We start from the raw sequence: 21,894 nt of genomic DNA, 5'->3' as shown, positions 1-21,894 counted from the left end.
AATTCCCGATACATCCAGCTTGTATTCATCCGCTCCCCACTGCTTGGCCTGCGAAACGCTGTTGAAATAAATGGTCGACTAAACTGGAAAATGGCGACGTTGTTGGATGATTTCTTTTTGATGATTCCGGCTCAAATTGTCTAAAACCCAGGTCTGAAAGTGAAGACACCATGCCTGGAAACGTTGATCAAAGCAAGCCTGTGTCTCATTTGGATTCAGGTACTTTCAAAATGTCACATTTCATCCCTCAATTTACCTCGTATTTTACCGACCTTCCGTGTCCCATTCTATATGTATTGCTATTCTCTTTCAGAATTGTACTTCTTAATTGCCAAATTCCTGTCAGCGGGACCCTGTAAAAGAGCAGCAGAGGTAAGTAATGTTCCATATTTCGGTTAGTTAGACTGTTGGGCGACTTGATCTAACGCGTGTTTCTTTGGTTTTGCAGATTTTAAAGGAAGAACTGGCCGAGAACAAGGTAGGTTTGCTGTAGAATTCTCGTACTCCTGCCGCTAAAACTCAAGCACGTGGACTCTACGAGTTGTAAACATTGGAAACTAACCCCAGCTTTTGAAATTCGTATTCCCATTTGCCGATAACCCTTCATGGTTCATTTGTGTGTCATTTTCACAATTTTGTGAATACATTGAATTTCAGCTCTTACAGAAACGAATCGATTGGGAAGGAAATGAACATGAAAGAACATACGAAAATTTGGTAAGAAATAAAATAAAAGTTTGTTATTGTTGGGAAAAGCTGGACTCATGTAGAGAAACAAAATTCCGAGTAAAAATGACGAATTTTATGTTTGACTGCAATTGATAGAGCTTGTCATGCTGATTGCAGCAATATATACCATCTTATAGGTTAAAAAGTAATTTTCTGTAGAAAATACTAATAAAATAGAAGATTTTCCCCAGAAATTAACATATCAAATGGTCTCTCACTGGCAAATGATGTCAGGTCAGACAGCAGCAGTCTGACCAATCAGAATGAGCCATCATTCAATGACCTTATTATGCTGATTGGACCGTGGGAATTCAAGCTCTTACTACAGACGGCATTTGATTGGCTAGGGATAAACTGATGGGCTTGGTTGACCTACATAATTTCATTCATGAAACAAGGGAGTTAACTCAAGTAGGAAACCCAATAACATCACCTGTTTTGATGTTGTTTTTTAGCATTAAAAGATTAAGACTACATTGTAATTAAAATACTTTCGAGCAAAGAAAAAATAAAATACCCAGAAATAAAATGAATCCAGTGATTTATTTTCCAATGTTAATTTCTCATTGCTATATACATTTATTTCACTGCTGAGGAAACTAATAAAAACTTGTTTTCAGCTTGAAATCCACAGACATGTTTCTGCAGATCATTTAAAACTGATAGTTCAGCGTTTAGGGCCATTACTGGACAAGGAAATCAAGCCTATAGTTGTGGGAGTGCAATCTTTGTTAGGTGCAGGACGTCAGTCACTGTTGAGGACACACGAAGGTGAGTTCATACCTTCAGAACAGACATCATCCCATTAATGAAAGCCGTATTTAAGTATACTGTTTTAATCTGTGATAGCAAAATATGTAATATATTACATAAGTTCTCCTTTTTTACTTCACTTCTCATTTGTAGTATTTTAACACTTTTTTTAAATATGATTAATTATCATCACATATTTATAACACAACTATCGAAATTCTTTAACTTTTTCAACCAGCAATTGCGCCTCAGTATTTTGAAACATTCTGAGAGAACTATTGGGTATAGAGAAAGGATCTGCACATTTCTATGAAGCTTGCATCTTTATTGACACAAACATATCATATTTGGTGTCATAATAATTATATGCATAAATTTCTCCTGAAAAAGTGCTGTAGTGGTTGAAAAGGTTAAACATTTAAGGTAAGCCATTTGGATCTTTTTAATTAGAGGTTAAGTGTCTCTTATCTAGCACCACCTCGTATTTTCACCTTGTTCTCACCACAGTATGGCTGAAATAGTGCCGATGTGGCATTAATTCATAATCATTCATTCATTCATTCATGCTCTTATCTAGCTCTTATGACATTCCACAACTGAGACAGTATTGAATGACTGTGAGATTTGTCACATAATAACAGGTCCCTGTTTCCTCCCACAATAATGCTGGCCTTGGTTGTATAAGTGAAATATTCTTGAGTATGGTGTAAAAAAAACCATCAATCCAATAAATAACAAAATAAATTGGCTTTTGATTGCTGGTAAGAAGAAAGTCTTTTTTTATTTTTATTGTATTGAGAAAAGTAATTATTATGTATTTATGTTTATATAATTAAATTTATTTTAGGTGTAAAACATGTCAAGTGGAAATGCCAGACCTATGCAGCCCGGATACATTCTAAGTCTCTTCTTCCTCCAAATAATTTTGCTCATCCAGCAAACATTGGTATGTCATATTTAAAGAAAGACTTGAAGTGTTGTTTGTGTTGTTGAAAATTTACAGCAAAATAAATTTGTCCAAACTAATGGGCTGATTTTCACCAAATTTGTCTTTCCAATTTCAAAGTTTGTGCCATGGACCTTGAGACTCCGTCAACGTCTGGAGTTTGTCTATCTTCATCTGTGTTTTGTCTGTATGATATCTCAGAACTGCTGATTAAAATTTAATTTTAAATTCAATTTGAAGTATAACGAATAAGAGACCTTATGATCAGGCTATTGTTTGTTTCTTTTTTTTTTTCTGCTTAATCATCAGTTGATCACTATGTTGACACAGCAGCTATAGGAGTTAATAACTTTGTGAGATATCTGAAGGTTGAATGTAATCAAATTTCCTTTGAAGTGTAATGACAAAAGGCCTTCTGATCAACTATTTAGGTTTTTCCACCCTCTTGTTTGACATGTTATCATGATATAGGGATTTCCATGCACTATCCCTGGTGCTAGCTGTATCTTTATCTGCATGCTTTATCCTCAGAACCACTGCACCAAACAAACATGGCTTGTAGCTAAGTTACATGGGCTTTAAATGCTATGCCCAAAGTATGTTTCATATGCTTTCGGTTGTTAGTCACGAAATATATTCACTATCCTTGAGATGAAAATATTTTTTGAGTCTTCAGATGAAATCCATGTGTAATAGCTACACATCTTCTCTTATCGTATGCAATTCTGGCCTCAAAGTGCATGGAACGTGTGGGGCATTTCATGAACATTGGATATTTCACACAAACTCAGTTCTGTGTGCTGCCACTTTCTCTGAAGTAAAAATCATACTCCCAGTAAAAGTTTGTTAAATGAAAACTTGTAACAAACAGCAGCCTCCCCCTGAAGACCTCACAGAGCAAATTTTAAATCTCATTATCACCCAAATCGTTCCATTTTTTTTTTTTGTTTTTTTTTTTTATTGTTTTTTGTCAATTGTCAATTTACAAGCAGCTATTTATGAATCAGTTGCCGGTGTCATGTCTGGAGATAACCTTAACAATTGACCAGCTATTATGGAATTCCCATCTGCTCATTTGTTCACTCTTATTTTGACACCGTAATCGAGTAGAGCAGACAAAAACCTTGCCCATGTGATATATGTTCAGTTACTCGAAAGAATAAATAAAGCGTGAAGTTTTAAAACGCCATGGTCCTGAACAACTGGTTGATTTGTGAAAGCCACATCCAAATAGAATTGATCGTTGTCAAATATGTACTAAATTAAAAACATGAGGACATCTGTACTGTATTGTTTCATTTTTCTCCAGCTGCAGTGTTACGAGGCCAGGAACTGAGTGGACCCAGTAGCCATAATCTGTGTTTGCCTAGTCAGACATATTCCAAAGTCTCGCTGCATGGACGCAAACTGGGACATCTTTCAGCTGTGTACTGTGTGGCCTTTGACAGAACAGGACACTACATTTTCACTGTTAGTACATCTTGTTAAAATCAGTCAGACTGTTTTTTTTTTTTTTTTTAACACTTCCATTAAAAAATTATCTGTTAGGGGTAACCCACCTTATAAGAGAAACAGGGTCAGTCAGTCAGAGGAGAATCAGTCAGAGTGCATGTATCTAAAGAGAAAGCTTTATAAGCCCATTTAAAAACTTCTTACAGTATAAAAATGCATTTGTTTTTTTGTTTTTTTTTTTGTCGAAAAGCGGTCAAAAGAGAAGATTGATTAGTGAGGTCATGTGGTCAAATCCAATTCTCTGACTTGTTGTCTCATACCTTGCCTGACACGGTCTGGTAGTTTTACTAGCTTTGTACCAGCCACAGACCTGACTAGTATTGTTAACTGATGCCATCTTAAGTATAACTGGTACAAATACAACTGCTGAACATGAAAATATGTAAAATATCAATAAAAAGATCTCACAGATATATGGTCTCGGAAAATAAATGCATCATAACTGACATTGTGATTTCTCACTACTGCAGGGTGCCGATGATCATTTAGTAAAAATTTGGAGAGCCGCTGATGGTCGACTGCTGGCAACCTTACGCGGCCATTCAGGGGAGATCACTGACATGGCTGTCAACTATGAGAACACCATCTTGGCAGCAGGAAGCTGTGATAAAGTCATTCGAGTCTGGTGTTTGAAAACCAAGTCCCCTATTTCTGTCCTCAATGGTCACACTGGAATGGTCACATCTCTGCAGGTGTGTTGGTTATTGTAGGATACCGTGAAAATAATATATTTTTTTTTAATTTCCAATTTCTAAGACAACATTAGAAAAATGGAAAGCACGGAGCATCCTGCCTGGTAAAGAAGAATACATGTATCTATCACAATACATTTTTGGTTTTGGAGTATTTTACCGACCGTATCGCATAGTTGAAAGAGCGTCCGCTTCAGGAGCAGTAGATCCAGGATCAATCCTAGGTCAAGTCACACCTAAGACTTTAAAAGAGGAAGTTGTAACTTCCTCACTTGGCGCTCAGCATGAAGGGGATAGTGCAACGACTGGTTGACCCGTATCAGTATAATGGCTCGGGCGGGGCGGCTTATACTTGCCTCTGGTATGTCATCTCAGTGAAGCAGCACTAGATAAAAGAGCGGTGGAAATACGTCCTGTGACAAGGAGGCACATTACATACACCCTAAGGATTACTTCATCGTCATATGACTGAAAAATTGTTAAGTACGAAGTTAAACCCCAAGCACTCGCTCACTCACTCAGATTATTTTACTACCTGTAGATATGATACTCAGCCTTGGTCTTCAAAGTTAACGTGCCTTTGTCCAGTGTACATGTTCTGACATAGTAATAAGAAAGGATCAGCAGCAAGTATTAGGACAATGAATGGGCTTATTTTTAATTTACCAAATATTATATATTGAATGATGCAGATAGCAATGGTATAGGAGTTCACATTATCGGTGCATTCTGTACTGTGGGGCGTTGGGGTTAGGACAAGCTCACCCAAGGTATTTGTAACCTCCACTGCAGAAAATGGACATTGTTTACATCAGATTACTGATTTGTTTTGTTCTACCTGACGAAACAGCGTGGGGATGGTTGATTCATTAACCTTATACATGTATGAAAAAAAGTCCTCAAAGTTATGTAAACAATGACTTAAGCTGTAAATGTGTCATATGATGAAAATGGCCAATGGTGATCTCTGTTAAAATGTCTATAAAATTAAAAGTATTAGTGAGATTAATGGTTTTAATTTAAATAAATCGGGAAATAATCTGAAGAATAGGTCAGCCACTATTTTTGGAAGAATTTTAAAAAGGTTACTTTTATTTCAAAGTTGATATTAAAAGCTCTGTTGCATCTGCGTGTAGCTCATTGAGGCCAAAATTAAAATATTAATATGTTATGTTATGACCGACCCTTCAAGAAGGCACCAACCGAAATTCTTTTTTCGTGTTTTTACAACCGCCAAATTTTTTCCCCTCTTCCGCTGTTGAGGAAACCCAGCCTTATAGCGCTTCGACGGGTATACCGTATCCGATACCTATTTATCAAGATACCTGTAAAGTCTTTTCACCCGTATCCATTTGGATACCAGTTAAATAGTGTTGCCATATTATTGGGGGGGGGGGGAGGGGGGAGTATACTTTACTGAACTGATAACCGTTGTCCTTTTCTTTCCATAGTGAGTCGAGATTTCAAATTAATTACTCATTTTGTGAGATAATCATGTTAAGATTTTCAAGGAAATCTTGCAAGCATCGCAGCTGTCAGCTTCTTACAATGGCAAAATAAAGAACTCTCTGTGATCCAATTCTATTTGCCAAGCTATACCCAAAAAACACACCTAATCTTCTGGAATTGAATTGCTGAGAATTGTGTGGCTCTCATTATAAATGGTGCAAAATGGTTACAATAACTGGCGAAACGTGGACACAGGCCTATACCTCCAAGCACAAGTCACTCAAGTATAGCGGAGGTTGGAAGTGTTGCCCATTTATGTAGACCCCCGAATTTCTTTCTTGTAAATTAAATTAATTCAGTCATAAAACTTGTTAGTTTTATTGTAAAGATCTAAAAATATTTATTCTGAGAATTGCCAAATATTGGGTGACATAATTTATTACTGTGTTCTGATCAGTGTTGAGGAAGTTTAGTTGTGGTCAGTCACTTTATCAGGATTTTATGATTGTTCTTCCCTTCCGTTAAAAAAAAAAAAAATGACCTACCTACCCTCTTTCGTTCTAAAGGTCTTGTAACGTCAAACAAACAAAATTTTAATTTTAGCCTGATATTGATGTAAATTTGTCTTCCAGTTCTGCCCTCTGATAAGGGGAGATAACCAGTTCCTGGTGTCAACTGGTGCAGATGGCTGTGTGTGTTTCTGGCCATTCAACAAATTAACTCATACCTTCAAGTAAGTTGACCTAAAGCAAGCCAGCAGTTTGTATCAACTTTCATATATATCAGCTGATAAACATTATTTACAGCAATGTAATAAACGACCTAAAGTTTTACCCTCACCATTGTACTTTTACAGGAAAAGCATGTCATAAAATATTACTTTTTGGAAAAGAAACGTGTTTAGAAGAAAACACAAAATGCTTTCCCATGATTAGTAAAGCTCTCAGAATCACACAAGCTATGCAACTTAGTCATGGGTGAAATTTGAGATTATTTACTGAATGTGAAACAAGCTTTTAATTTATATCTGTGCCCTTATGCTAAAGTGTTTAGCTTTCCGTCGACTGACGGCTTGATTGGCTGTTTGCATTTTATCCTTTTTTTTTTTTTTGTGATTTTCAGTGTTTATGAATGAACATGTAGACTTTCCAGGCTAGCAATTTTTACATGGCTTTAATAAACTTAGCCTTGTCCAACTTAATAGATGTGTAAACTCTCATTGTTTTTCAGTCCAAAGCCTATCAAGTTCATAGAGAGATCTCGGGCTGGTGCTCAAATGCTGTGTTCCTCCTTCAGCCCTGGTGGTATTTTTCTGGCAACTGGCAGCTCTGATTATGTGATACGGGTCTATTGCTTTACAACAGCTCTACCAGAGAAAGTCAGTGAGCTCGAAGCTCATAATGTGAGTGAAAATTCTTAGTAACCCATTAACATACTGATAAAATTTATTTATTTATTTATTTGATTGGTGTTTTACGCCATACTCAAGAATACTTCACTTATACGACGGCAGCCAACATTATGGTGGGTGGAAACCGGGGTAGAGCCCGGGGGGGAAACCCACGACCACCCGCAGGTTGCTGGCAAACCTTCCCACGTACGGCCGGAGAGGAAGCCAGCATGAGCTGGACTTGAACTCACAACGACCGCATTGGTGAGAGACTCCTGGGTCATTACGCTGCGCTAGCGCGCTGAAATAAGGTTTGGCTGCTGCAGTATGCATGGAATGCTACGGCAGAAAAAAAATTCAGATCTACATAAATGAGTGTTCACTTGAAATTGAACCTGTGCATGCAAAAGAACTGAAGTTGTGGTCCAGATGTGGACGGACAAGACAGATGAAAAGACAAACTCGCGATATCATATCAAGATTACTCTCTAGGTCCGTATAGACCATTTAAAACTATGCATAAATATACTGTCATCTATTTTTAAGATTATTATGAAAAGATTTAAAGGCGCTCATACTTTTGAATTCAAAGATGGCCGTCACAGAAACTTTATCCTTCCCAGATCACTACACTCAATGTTCGAATAACTCTTTTTACCAATGAGTAAAAGATTACTGAAATAATGTTCCCAAAATTTCCTTCCTTCTGGTGGACATCGGGAAAAAAAAGCTGATGTGACGTCAGAGTTTCTAGATACCGTCAGTATGGACCATAAAGCCCACCATAGTATTTAATATTTGAATGCCTTTCAACGCTCTTAAAAAAACAAATGTAAAAAAATAAATGAAAGGTTTGTTACACATAGTTTTCAGTAATCAGTATGTTGAACCTTCATTTTTTAGCTTTCTTTTACTTCAGTGAATAAATAATAGTTGTCCATGGTTTACATAATAGCTTTGGTGTTATCAGTTTAATTAGCTCTAATTTCACTTAGAATTATGAAGGATTTCTTTATTTGTCTAGGACCGTGTGGACAGTGTGGAATACAGTAACCATAGCGACCGTTTCCTCAGTGGAAGTCGTGATGGGACAGCCCGAATCTGGAGGTTTGAGCGACAGGAATGGAGGAACATTGTACTCAACATGGCTTTAGAATTGAATGAGTGAGCCTGCCATTGTTTTTTATTTTCTTCCACTTGATGTGATCGATCCGAGTTCGTCCACAGGTGTAGTTCTTGAATTTGTGTGATGATTATCCCGTCTCATACAATGCAGAAGGAAATCTGTCCGTCTTTCATTGTAATTCCTACAGTTTTCAACAGATTTTCATAAAAAAAATGACAGGTGTGCATGTCTGTGAGCACCATTTGAACATAGTCTGTTTACAGTGAACAGATGTTTTGGAGGCAAGAATTTTTAATGAAACTTTGCTCACGGACTTTATAGGTCATATTTCTTGTAATATTTAGATAATTATTCCATTGAATGAGTAGTATGCAGATTTGCGTCTGTCATCCTATCATTGCACATCTGTTGACTTTACTGGGTACTTTTGGTAAAAGGAACCCGTGTCTCCCAGTGAAAACATTCTTGAATATTGAACTCCTAGAAAGGCACTGGGTTGGGAATAGCCCTGCAGTGTATTATGTTATACATGTAGAATATATGTAAGTATACTGCAGTCACCATCTAGCTTTTAAGCTGTATTCCTTAAATAGTACTGCAGTGATACTGGTATTGCATTTAATTAAGGCATCATAGATGGGTGTGTTATTTTTTAAGGTTAACTAGGCTTACGGTAAATGACCTAAAGTTTCGTGAGTTACTATTGTTTAGTTTTGCACGGTCTGAGTTAGCGGCAAGATGACAGAAGAGAGTGATTAGCCCCCCATCCCCTCGTTTCATTACCCTGCATGGCACATGGCAGCTCTGGTTGCTAATCCTCATCACATGGGGTCAAATCACCGACAGTGAGGTGTGCAGGTCTCCGGACTCATAGGCCTACATGTACATTTCTAAATATACCCATGAATGAAACTCAGGAAAGTATCAAAACAGGCGATATCTGTTACCAACCTTTAAATTCCAAACACTGTCTGAAAGGATGACCTTGCCAAACAAGGAATGTACATGCACAATGTACACTTCAGGCGAACCGATTATTCGGGTCAGGCCTACGTGGAAGTCACCTCACACTGTTATCTGGTGAACGGTTGTCTGCTAAGAGCCCTCATTATGTAATGAATACATGTACAAATGTATTTCAGCTAAAAACGAATTTAACTAAAAAATATCTGGCAAAAGCTTCCCGTGTCCATGTAATTCTAATATAGTCTATATCAGTCTACACGCACATTTGATTTCTTTACACGCGGAACTGGCCTATCGCGTAAGAGCTCCTTTTCCTGTGTTTTTATATCGGGAAACTCCCAGTAAACACAGAAATTGTGTTCCACTCGAGGTGTGCGAGTTCGACATATCGGGAGACAGGATTTATTTGAGCTGTTATCACATTAGGAGGTCGCACAACACCATCACTGGCTTCATATTAAAGTAAAACGCATGTTTTATGACTTCCTGTAAACAGTTTTGCCCAGATCTGATTTACATGTCGCCAGCAATAGGTAAGATTATTGTTTTGCCTTTCTCCAGCAAAAATCACGATCATCGATCGATGTGTAGACTTTTGGAAATTTCGAGTCCTGTGATTGTAAGTGGCTTGTATCTACATGTAGATAAAACCAATCTGTATGCATAAAATTTCATGCGAGGGCACTCAGTTAATTATTAAGTAAATTAAATATTCATGTTCACGAAATAAGGGCGGAAGTTGACAGTCTTTCAAATTATCCGAGGAAGAACAAGAAATGTTAAGCTGCAGCAGCGTAAATGAACGTGTGTGGGTGTCACTTTACTCCCAGTGTGACATTTTCATTGCCCTCTGCTGGTAGGCCTAGTTTGCAAGTATTGATTCGTGATATGCTAAATTCTGCTACAGCTTTGTATACGGAGAGCCCTGCAGTTTAAAAACAGATATTTCACAGGACACTCCACATGGGTAAAGGTACTGGGTAGTCATGCTTAATCTTTATAGAGTTTTTCTAACAAATTTGCATTTATCGCAGAATAACGATAATGTAACTATCAACCTGTTGTGAAGTACATGTACTAAAATCTGTCTGTTTAAAACTGAGGAAAACAGGAACTGTTAGTGATAGGAGCATAGACTAACTGCTCAATGAAGGGATGTTTATTACATCCTTGAACTGTCAGTATAATCCCTTGACCTTCCCTGATGCTCTCCCGTCGTGCTCAGTCAGTAAAGACAACAGTGAACGAAATGAATTCTGGGATACACTTTCCAAGTCCCAGGACGAAACTTTCGGTCATTTACCGTAACTATTTTAGTCCTAAACAGAGATGGATGAATGTGATCATTAAATTAAAACCATGAAATTTATTGGTACGTGGCTGGGGGATACATGATCTTCTCATGGTGTTTGTTACATTTGTAACAAATTCTATTAACCAATTACCTGTTTCTCTATCAATCATGAAGTCAGTCAATAACCAGCTTTGCACACTGAAAGTCAAGATTTGCCTTGCCCAGTCTGTAAATGCACATGTAGATTGTAATGGCAATGCTGTAATCTGGTCCTAATGTAGTACATCCAGTGTGGTGAGAAATGTCGTGTGATATTCCTCCCCTAGGGAAGCTGACAAACCTTCACCGGACAAGAACAAAGACAAACAGACGGTGACAATGGTTTGTTGGAATAAAGATGACACACGAGTTGTCACAGCAGTGAGTGACTTCACCCTCAAAGTCTGGGATTCCCACAGCGGCAAACTGCTTCATGTCCTCAAGGTACGTCGCAAGTTTGCCAACGGAGCTGGAGAAATACTCAGGCATTAACTGTGGATTAGCTCATATTATCAAAAACTTAAAAGACCTACATTGCCATTTTTTAGCCTTACCTTTATCTCGGAATCAGATTGTAATATTTGCTGTTAAACAGATCAGTTGAATATATTCAGCATTGTTGATCGAAATGGTGTTTTGTTTGTTTATTTGACAGGGTCATGAGGATGAGATATTTGTGTTAGAACACAGTCCATCTGACCGGCGCATTGTGCTTAGCGCTGGCCATGACGGTAATGTCATCATCTGGGATATCATTAGGGGCATCAAGATTAAAAGCTTTTACAACATGGTAATTTCTCACTTTTGATATGACAATAATGTTTTTCATTTTTCTTTGTATAGAGAATGCAGTAACTGAATTATCACTGCATAAAAGTGTGTAGAAATAAAATATGGATTTTCTCTGTTTGATTGGGATATGGTTAAATCTGATAAACCAGGTATGACAGATAGTATGAATGTTGTTGTGTCAGTCAGTGTCTGAAACGATCAGTTGAGAAAGCTACATTACAGCTGGAACATGTTGGTTTACATACTGGACAATACTTCACAAGCAATCTGCTTTCAGTTGTACCTGTCAAACCATGTATATTTTAAGGTTTTTCCATGAAAAAAGAGTAAAAATCCTCACAGTCAGGCTGTGCAATGTGTTTCAGATTGAGGGTCAAGGTCACGGAGCTGTGTTTGATTGTAAATTTTCACCCGATGGCCAATCCTTTGCTGCCACTGATTCCCATGGTTACTTGTCTTTGTTCGGCTTTGGATCAAATGAGAAACACAACATGGTAAGTAAAGTTAAGTAAAATTTTTACAGGTATGTACATGTATTGCTTTAGATGTGATTTATGCCAGTCCAGGTAGTTGGTTTGATGTAAAGCCCAAGATTTATCTTAAAAGTTAAATCAACCATAACGCAAGCTTAGAAATCAATCTGCAATGAATCATGGCAGTTTAAATTAAATCTTGAACTGCAAGAATATTTAATTCCATGACCAAGTAGGTATAAATTTGGGATTATCACTTACATGTATTTTGCCAAAGCGGAAAGACGGACAGTCTGGATGCTCAGCTCTTAATGCATTGATTCGTCTCTGGTCGTAAGTGGGAAGGTCTCTCAGCAACCTGCAGATGGTCGTGGGTTTCCCCCAGGCTCTGCCCGGTTTCCTCCCACCATTATGCTGGCCGCCGTTGTATAAGTGAAATATTCTTGAGTACGGCGTAAAACACCAATCAAATAAATAAATAAACTAATGCATTGAATAAATTTGAACAGTGGGAACATGTAATCTGAGACGTTCAAACTCATTGGAGCAGCTTTGTGACAAGGACAGTCACCGGTGAAAGAAAGATTTCCTGCGACAGTTTTTTGATGTTTGTTTGTGACGTTGTACTCAGTGACATCTGTATGACTCTCTATTCAAATCCAGTAAAAATATCTTTGCTCATTCTGTGAAACTCTGTTTCATTTCCACTTAGAATAAGCAAAAAAAAATTTTGCACAGACATTGCTCCCTGTTGGGGCACATTACATTTGTGAGGCATGGTCACAAAGACTAAACTATTCTAATGCAAATATACTTCAGCACAATTATCTAAATACGTCAACAACATCCATCTTCATATGCCGAAGGAAGAGATGAAATGAGGATATAGAATAATCCTAACCAAAACATCTAAGTACATCCAAGATATAGATTATACTGAGCCTTACTAAGATTGTTCTTAATCTTAGTTTATAAGCTCAAAGATCATTGTTTTGATGGTCATGGGCAATAATGTGTCTTTAATATATCTATACTTTGTACATAAATTCCATACTATCGTACATAGATTCCATACTTCCATACATAGATTCCATACTTCCATACATAGATTCTGTACTTCCGTACAAACTCTGTGCTTTGTACATAGGTTCCGTACTTTGTACATAGGTTCTGTACCCTGTACATGGGTTCTTTGATTTATACATAGATTCCAGAAGAAGTGTTCTTCCACACTGACTACCGTCCTCTGATACGGGATGCTAACAACTATGTGTTGGATGAGCAGACCCAACAAGCCCCTCACCTGATGCCTCCACCCTTCCTCGTGGATATTGATGGAAATCCTTACCCCCCAGACCTCCAGAGACTGGTGCCGGGGAGGGAGAACTGCAGCTCCACACAACTCGTACCTCAGCTGGCTGTTAATGAGGATGGTAAGTAACAGGGGCAGGGTGAGGGTAGACAATTTGTTTACCGCTGTACTTGTTGAATATTAATTGAAGTTAATTGAAGTTGTTGGGCGGCACAATAGAGTGGAGATCGCAGCCTGGGAAAATATTTATTTGTTGCAGGTAAACTCAGCATGTAATTGTTGCCCTCTCCAGAACTTATGTTATCTTTAAATCTCACCTGTAAGGTGTTAATTTTGAACGCATACTACTACATAGCGCCTTTCTGATGTGTGTAAACACATCTTGTATTTAGTGTCCAAACGGAACGTACGTGTTCGGAAATAAACATTACTTTACATTACGTAAGTGTTCTATGAGCAAAGTGTGATATACACTAGTTTGTGTTTTCATTATTTCGTGTGTGATACGTAACACGGTAAAGACATGTATTTTGACTAGTAATTCACATAACCTGTAGGCATTTACAAAGGCGGGTGTGGTGATTAAGTGTCACTTCCTGTATGTGATCAGGTGACCAGGAGGTGGTGGGAGATGCCCCTGGTCAGGAGCTGAGAGACGGGATAGAAGAGGACCCCCGACATGAGATTGACATGATGATAGCTTTGATGCAGAGGCAGCAGGATGAGAGACTGGCTGTGGAGAGAGGGGAGCCCATTGCCTCCCCACCACCTATGGGCTCACCCAGGGCACGTTCATGTATGTGGGTTACATCTGTACTACCCAGGGATTTGTACACATCCTCCTTAATCGGAGGCCTTTTTTCAGGCCCTAGATTGAATGAAAAGCTCAACATCATCCTGTTTGTATTAAATATTTGGTTATTTGTTATTCAGTATTTTGGGAAAGAAGTCAGTTTGAGTATCTTAACCAGACGCATGCCAAATTTGACAACACATCCCTCTTTTTTTCCAGACAGGATGTGTAGCAGTCACTGTTTGCCATAGTGAGATAATGATTGGTCAGAATATGCTGAGTGCCATTGCCAGTGCAGCCAGTAACATCTTCCATGCAATTTTTTATTAAAAATATGTAGGGAAGCTAAAATTTGAAAATACACATACTCGCATTTGATATTTGGTAATCTTGAGTGTTGATAAAATACCATAATATTCAATTTAAAAGATTTATTTAATTTTGGATTTAACACTCGTACAAAACTTACTTCATCAACAGCATCTGGTCGTGGTGTGGGAATGAGGCGGAGTGGGGAGATGGAAGGGGTGAGGCAGTCGCTGGAGAATGTGTCTCAGAGGGCCACCAAGAGCCAGCTGGCTGCCATCAAACACCAGGTGATGGTAAAGGAGCTGGAGCCCTCTCTCACCAGGTCAGCATGCAGATCTGTATGCAGCCCCTACAGTGGGGCTTATTGTCATGTGGGTCACCACTAACAAAATTCTTTGTTAGGGGTTACCCACCCTCTGAGCAAAAATGGAGTTAATGTTATTCATTATTCTGTTCATGAATGGGATTATTTAAAAAAATTAACGTTAAGAGGGAGAAGGAAAAACATGAAATGCCATCATACGCCAAATAAAACTTTTTGTCAGTTGGATTACCCCCTTACGAACATATTAGGGGGGGCCTCGGTGGCGGAGGGGATTAGCAGGCCAGCGCTGTGCAATAACCCAAGGAGCCTGTCACCAATGCAGTTGCTGTGAGTTCAAGTCCAGCTCATGCTGACTTCCTCTCCACCCATACGGGAGAAGGTCTGCCAGCATCCTGCAGATGGTCGTGGATTTCCCCTGGGCTCTGCCTGCCTTCCTCCCACCATAGTGCTGCTTGCCGTCATATAAGTGAAATATTATTGAGTACGGCATAAAACACCAATCAAATAAATAAATAAACAAATATTTTTAAAGGAGGAGAAAACCCCCAAGATAAGCTAAAAAGACAACATACAGTGACACTACATACATATTATTATGATTTTTTAACTCTCACAACCTTATTAAAGTGATTCCAGCATAAAAAGATAATGAAGCTATCATCCATCTTTGATGAGGGTGTTAGCCTTCAGCAAATCAGTGATAGCTATGGGCATGTATAACAAGATATCAAAAGCTGACCTGTAGCTTTGTGTTGATTTAGCCAATTTAAAGTTATCCTGAACGGTCTTTCATATCTGAAGTTTGAAACTCTTTGGGTGAGAGACATTGAGGGCTGACATATCAGGCTGCTAACAAGAAGTGCACAAACCACATCATTGATTTAATTCTACAAGGCCCACTGAGTTGTTTAGATACTGAGTTGTTCACATACTGAGTTGTTTACATTCTGAGTTGTTTACATTCTGAGTTGTTTACATACTGAGTTGTTTTCATATACTGAGTTGTTTTCATATACTGAGTTGTTTACATTCTGAGTTGTTTACATTCTGAGTTGTTTACATACTGAGTTGTTTATGTGAAGGCCATCCTGAAAAAAGCTGGCTACTGTTGTTTTATCCTCCCTTTCCTGCTTCCAAATTTGTCACGCTGACAACAGGCCCGATGGTTAACTTCTGTTACAGAAAAAGTGAGACATTCAGGCTGGCCATGGCAGAGCAAGAACTGAAAAAATTCATCACAGAGAGGAGGAAGAAGCCGGCATTTGGACAGCTGGTAAGTGACATGTATGCTTTAACACCGCTGTAGCAGTGGTTGTTGTGTAACCCGGTACCGCTGAACCTTGTTTCGTTCCAAGCCATATCCCGAGAATGTGCAGAATTCTCGTTAAAGCGTTAAAGTCTGTTCCACCCCAAAAATTGAAGAAACAAACAAATTCTTTTATTTGTAGTCATGAACAGCATGAAATGATATTACTTGGGGAGGTAAACACACTGGCCGTTGTGTTGCATGACACACTCAGTGTTGTTTGAAAGGTCATCTCTATTTAATATGTATATTTGCACACGGCCCGCAACTAAAAGCGGGGAAGGATAATCATCTCACCACAAAAATGTTCAAGATACATGTAGAGATCTGAAATTAGTATGCAAGTGCAATGTACGTTAAGCTTATGCTTCTATGTTTTCATATGAATAGTTTGTTTTATTTTTGTTGGGTTTTTTTATGAAGTTGTTAAATTTGAAACCATTTGTTGATGAACCTGTGATTTTACCTGACTTTTGTGGTTGTACCAGCATGGAGAGAGTAGCACGGGTGGAAGCAACCATCATCGCCAAAAGAACGGAAGTGGACCAACAGAAGAAACAGGACGCAACCGCTTGACAACACGGGCCCTCTATGATACGGAGGAAGAGGTTACATGTAGCTCCCTTGATGAGGAGAATTTGTGTCCATACCTGTGTTTGGATATAAACAATTTGGATTCAAATAAATTTATTAGACATGCATCACATCTTTTTACTTGATGTTGATGATATATACCAAGAGGTGGTCCCAAATACCCTCAATACGAAAATATTTGCAAATACTCTCTTCTCCTACGAGAAAAAGTAGAGAAAAAAATTTAAAGAGCATATTTGCAAGTCTTTATGCTTTTTCTTCTGATTCCGTTATCATTTTTATGTCTTCTTCTCCATTATAGACCATTAAGTCACAACATGAGAGATAGATTTGTGCACAAAAACTGTATATGTGACTTTTTTGCTGTTGTTGTTTAAGGAGGATGCAGAAAGTTCTCCGGAAGATGTATGGGATAGTGAGAAGACAGGAGGAAGGTGAGAAAACACTTTAAAGAATGCTATATTCCTAGATCTAATAGCATGTTTTATGATTACTGGCATGCAAATATGCCCCGACATCACTGGCGACAGGTAAGGTTATTTTTTTGGCCTTTGTTGGCAAAAATCACATCATCGACAGGTATAATAGACGCATTCAGATTTCAAGCTCTGCTGATTGTCTTGCTGGTAATCAGCAAGTAAGGATTCACTGGAGGCTAAGTTCTGTTATAGCTTTGTACATGAAGAACTCTGCAAATTAATGGATATTTGACATGCCACCCCACATGTGTACTGGGTGATCAAGTTCAAACTCCTGGGAGTTTTCTCCTGAATTCCCATTCATCACAAAGTGGCGAGCATAAAACAATCAAGGTGTGCCTTTTGTGTGCCAAAGTTAGCCTTTATGTACTAAATTCATTATGATTAAAACTGAAGAAAACATGAACTGTTGGTGGCAGGAGCATAGACTGGCTGCTCAGTGAAGTGTGAGCTTGTAGATTACATTCGAGGACTGTCCGTATAATTACATGGCCACCCCTGATGCTCTCCCACAGCACAAGTCACGCAAGTAACACAAAAATGTGAAAATGGTAATCGCAAAATTTCTCACACCCAAACCCTTTAAACAGATCCAAAAATGCCCTTCATGGGGTGCTTACTGGGACCTAGATTTGACCGCAAGTACACCAGAGAATTCTTCATAATCTTCAATAGAATATTTCATCATCATTATTCATGGTATGATTCATATTATTTGATTAAAACTGTGTTGTTATGTAAATAAATCATATAATACTCACAATGTTTTCTTCGAACTTTCATAATGCTTTTCCATTAGACATGATATGGAAATTTTCCAGTCTATCATATTTATTTGACATTTGACATTGACGTTATTTATGTTGACATTCAACATTGAGAGCGAGTGAGTGCTTGGGGTTTAACGTCGTGCTCAACAATTTTTCAATCATATGACGATGTCCAGATTAAGAAAGCACTTTTTCTTTTGTTTAGGTGACTTAAGTGTACAGCCAGTGTACATCTATTACAAGGTAAAAGGATAAGGGTAAAACGGGTATGGGTGGTAAACTGTCTTTTGTCTTGTTAACAGTGACTCCAGTGAATACTCAGACTGGATGGGTGATCAGGGCTCTAACCTTCAGCCACCACAGAGATCATCTAACCGACAGAAAAAGAAGAAGAAAATGACTTCCTCTGAATCTGAGGAAACTGAGGTGGATGTGGAAGGCAATGAGGACAACACCAAAGAGAAAAAACCAGCCCCAGCCAAACGGCCTCAGAGGAAAAAACAGCAGCAGAAGGTGAATTCTCCATAATCTGGGATAAAGCATGTCAGAAATTACGTGCAGGTATTATGATTGCAAACAAGACTACACGTATGAGTGGGTAAAGGTGATCACATATTTCTGTACATGTTGGTTAGCATAGGTAACACGTGATGCACACTTGTGCATGATGCCATTTACCTATTGGTAAAGTTTTGCTTGGGAATATTGCCGTTGTCAAGTACATCTGTCTGTCACACTTCCTTGTTACCGAGATATCTCAGAAAATGATATAAATAATCTAAGGAAGACAAACTCTGTGTAATTTGTACCTGATAGGTGAAGAATTCTGTCCGTCAGCTTTACTTTAATTGAAGAATTTGGGGTGTTTTTTTTTTCCAGAGAGCTTGTGTAGTAGAGTGACATTGCACTCAAGTACATGTTTACAACAATAACATTTTTGTATACTTGGATTCATGCTCAAGTTTGAAAACATGGAAAATTAATCTAAGGTAGCCGGGGCCTCCGTGGCTCAGTCGGTTGCTAGCGCAGAGTAGTGACCCAGGAGTTTTTTTACCAATGCAGTCGCTGTGAGTTCAAGTCATTCTCATACTGGCTTCCTCTCCGGCCGTACGTGGGAAGGTCTGGCAGCAACCTGTGGATGGTCATGGGTTTCCTCCGGGCTATGCCCGGTTTCCACCCACCATAATGCTGGCCACCATTGTATAAGTGAAATATTTTTGAGTACGGCGTAAAACACCAATCAAATAAATAAATCTAAAGTAGCCCAACTGGAACTTTAATAACATTAGCACTCAACTGTAACTGGTTTGTTGCCTTTCGTGTTCAACAGTGTTGCGAATTAGATAAAGCCTCGTCTCTGGGGTGGATTCTGGGGCAAAATATAGTTACCTGCGATGTTGTGTGTCCCATTAAAATGAGAATTCTGGTAAACCGTCAGTACATGTAGATCCAACAACACCTGGCATCACCAGACGTTCCGGAGGGAGGAGCCACATGTATGTTCAGTATTTTTTTATAGTAACAGAATTCAAATAATCCAGCTGTCATTTTTCAGAAACGCCAAATTATCAACAATGTGAATGGCGTGGAGGAATTACCAGAGGAGTTCCGTCCCCCTGAATGGCTGACTGATACCATCCCTCGTAAAGCTCCCTATGTTGCTCAGATGGGGGATGAGGTCATATACTTCCGTCAAGGTCACGAGCTGTACTTACAAGCTGTAAAGAGACAGAAGACTTACGATGTTTACCTAAATAAGAACCAGCCCTGGAATAAGCATCCAAATTTAAGGGTAATTTTAAGGCAGTTTATGATTATATATATTTTTACTCTTTTAGAAATATGCTGCTTTTGACAAAAAAAAAAATGAACATTGCAAATTTGTAGTGTACTGTTGTAAATCCAGTAGGGGTCCTCCGTGGCTCAGTTGGTTAGCGCGCTAGCGCAGCATAATGACCCAGGAGCCTCTCACCAATGTGGCCACTGTAAGTTCACGTCCAGCTCATGCTGGCTTCCTCTCCGGCCGTACATGGGAAGGTCTGTCAGCAACCTGTGGATAGTTGTGGGTTTCCCCCAGGCTTTGCCCGGTTTCCTCCCACCATAATGCTGGGCGCTGTCGTATAAGTGAAATATTCTTGAGTATGGCGTAAAACACCAATCAAATAAATATAAATCCAGTCACTAATGAGAAACAGCTCTCTATATCCCTAATACATGTATGCACTTGAATCTTTTTCACTAGTATACTTGTGTGTACCATTGAATCTTTTCAAAGTACATGTAGTGTACTTTCTGATGCCTTACAGGAACAGGAGCTGGTAAAAATTGTGGGAATTAAGTATGAGATTAAACCTCCCCGACTGTGCTGTTTGAAGTTAGCTTTTATCGACTCACAAACAGGGAAGGCAGGAGGTGGAACATTCAGTATTAAGTGAGTTCTGCATTCAGTATTAAGTGGGTTCAGTATTAAGTGAGTTCTGCATTCAGCATTAAGTGAGTTCAGTATTAAGTGAGTTCTGCATTCAGTATTAAGTGAGTTCTGCATTCAGTGTTAAGTGAGTTCTGCATTCAGTATTAAGTGAGTTCTGCATTCAATATTAAGTGAGTTCAGTATTAAGTGAGTTCTGCATTCAGTAATAAGTGAGTTCATTATTAAGTGAGTTCTGCATTCAATATTAAGTGAGTTCTGCATTCAGCATTACCTTGAAGTATAAAGCTTAAACATCTAATTGTGTTTGAGTCATGAATGAAAAGTTCATGTCATACATCTGACAGCTCTCTACCAAATGTCTTAATTATTTACTGGTGAATCTTAATGTCCTCAAAGCTCTTGAATATGGAGGTAAAAATATAAGGAAAAGAAAAAAAAAAAATAGAAGGGTATACAAAATTGAATTTTCTGTACTACCATGGGTGAGGGTTTCATGTAGATAGGAATAGATTACAGTTTAAAGATTTGTTTGGTGTGTTTTAATTTCTCTGATAAGGGCATTCATTGTGTGTTAAAAATAAACACAGCTCGTAATGATGACTAAAATGAAGGCTTGAAAAGACATTCCCTACGGCAATTACAACAAATAAATTAATAACAAATAATTATTAATAATGAGTATATGAAGCATGATGGAACAAATTGGGAATTGCCATGTTTTAGGTATCATGACATGCCTGATGTAATAGATTTCTTGGTGCTAAAACAGAACTATGACACAGCTATGCAACCGCAAGTGGAAGGCAGGTAAGTGATAGGACAACTTTTTTGATTTAGAGGACTGTTATGACTACATCAAAGTAATTTAATGTTTCTTCATCTGAGAAAAAAACTCCTCTCCACAGATAGATTACACACCAGATGAAGAATTTAGAACGGAACTTCCCTTCCATCGCCATGGTATGGCTGAAATATTGCCGTTGTGGCGTTAAGCCATAATCATTCATTCATTCATTCCATCTGCTCGTGCACTAGTATGAGGTCTGAGATACCTCCTGCTCACGTGAACCAGAATTTCTTAGGATGGCTTGTGGGATTCTGTGCAATTGCCACTTTCAACACCAGAGAAATTCATATATATATATATATGTCCTTATTTTTAAGCTAACCCTGCACCCCCTCCCCTCCCCCCCCCCCCCCTCCCCCCTCACCCTTCATTTCCAATCTACAGAAAAGCTGTCCTGGTTCAGAAACCATACATATGTTTATTTATCCAGGGGACCGTTTTCGGTCGATGATTGATGACGCCTGGTGGATGGGTGTGATAGAAGCTCAGGCACCATTCCAGGAAGAGTACCCAGACAGTATGTTCCAGTGCTTTGTGGTTCAGTAAGTTCTGTTTTTTGGGAGGGTT

General features: G+C 38.6%; 1 protein-coding gene across 1 annotated transcript in view; it reads left to right on the top strand.

Annotated features, from left to right (window-relative positions):
* The first annotated feature begins 60 nt into the window (after window positions 1-60).
* Window positions 61-21,894, top strand: part of LOC135461941 (PH-interacting protein-like) — a 32,263-nt gene continuing 10,429 nt past the window's right edge. Inside the window, 26 exon segments of the mRNA XM_064739236.1 lie at window positions 61-219; window positions 314-372; window positions 449-478; window positions 658-717; window positions 1,350-1,500; window positions 2,330-2,428; window positions 3,738-3,898; window positions 4,411-4,632; window positions 6,714-6,814; window positions 7,312-7,483; window positions 8,496-8,635; window positions 11,184-11,340; window positions 11,552-11,686; window positions 12,054-12,182; window positions 13,369-13,594; window positions 14,084-14,269; window positions 14,747-14,897; window positions 16,083-16,173; window positions 16,695-16,814; window positions 17,125-17,234; window positions 18,352-18,562; window positions 19,605-19,841; window positions 20,356-20,480; window positions 21,204-21,267; window positions 21,269-21,287; window positions 21,758-21,869. Coding sequence (XP_064595306.1) covers window positions 171-219; window positions 314-372; window positions 449-478; window positions 658-717; window positions 1,350-1,500; window positions 2,330-2,428; window positions 3,738-3,898; window positions 4,411-4,632; window positions 6,714-6,814; window positions 7,312-7,483; window positions 8,496-8,635; window positions 11,184-11,340; window positions 11,552-11,686; window positions 12,054-12,182; window positions 13,369-13,594; window positions 14,084-14,269; window positions 14,747-14,897; window positions 16,083-16,173; window positions 16,695-16,814; window positions 17,125-17,234; window positions 18,352-18,562; window positions 19,605-19,841; window positions 20,356-20,480; window positions 21,204-21,267; window positions 21,269-21,287; window positions 21,758-21,869 — 3,317 coding nt within the window. The 5' untranslated portion in view covers window positions 61-170.

This window comes from Liolophura sinensis, chromosome 1 (assembly GCF_032854445.1).
Source record: "Liolophura sinensis isolate JHLJ2023 chromosome 1, CUHK_Ljap_v2, whole genome shotgun sequence".
NCBI classification, from domain to species: domain Eukaryota; kingdom Metazoa; phylum Mollusca; class Polyplacophora; order Chitonida; family Chitonidae; genus Liolophura; species Liolophura sinensis.
The sequence above is the reverse complement of the archived record's forward strand: the minus strand, read 5'-3'. Positions and strand labels throughout refer to the sequence as shown.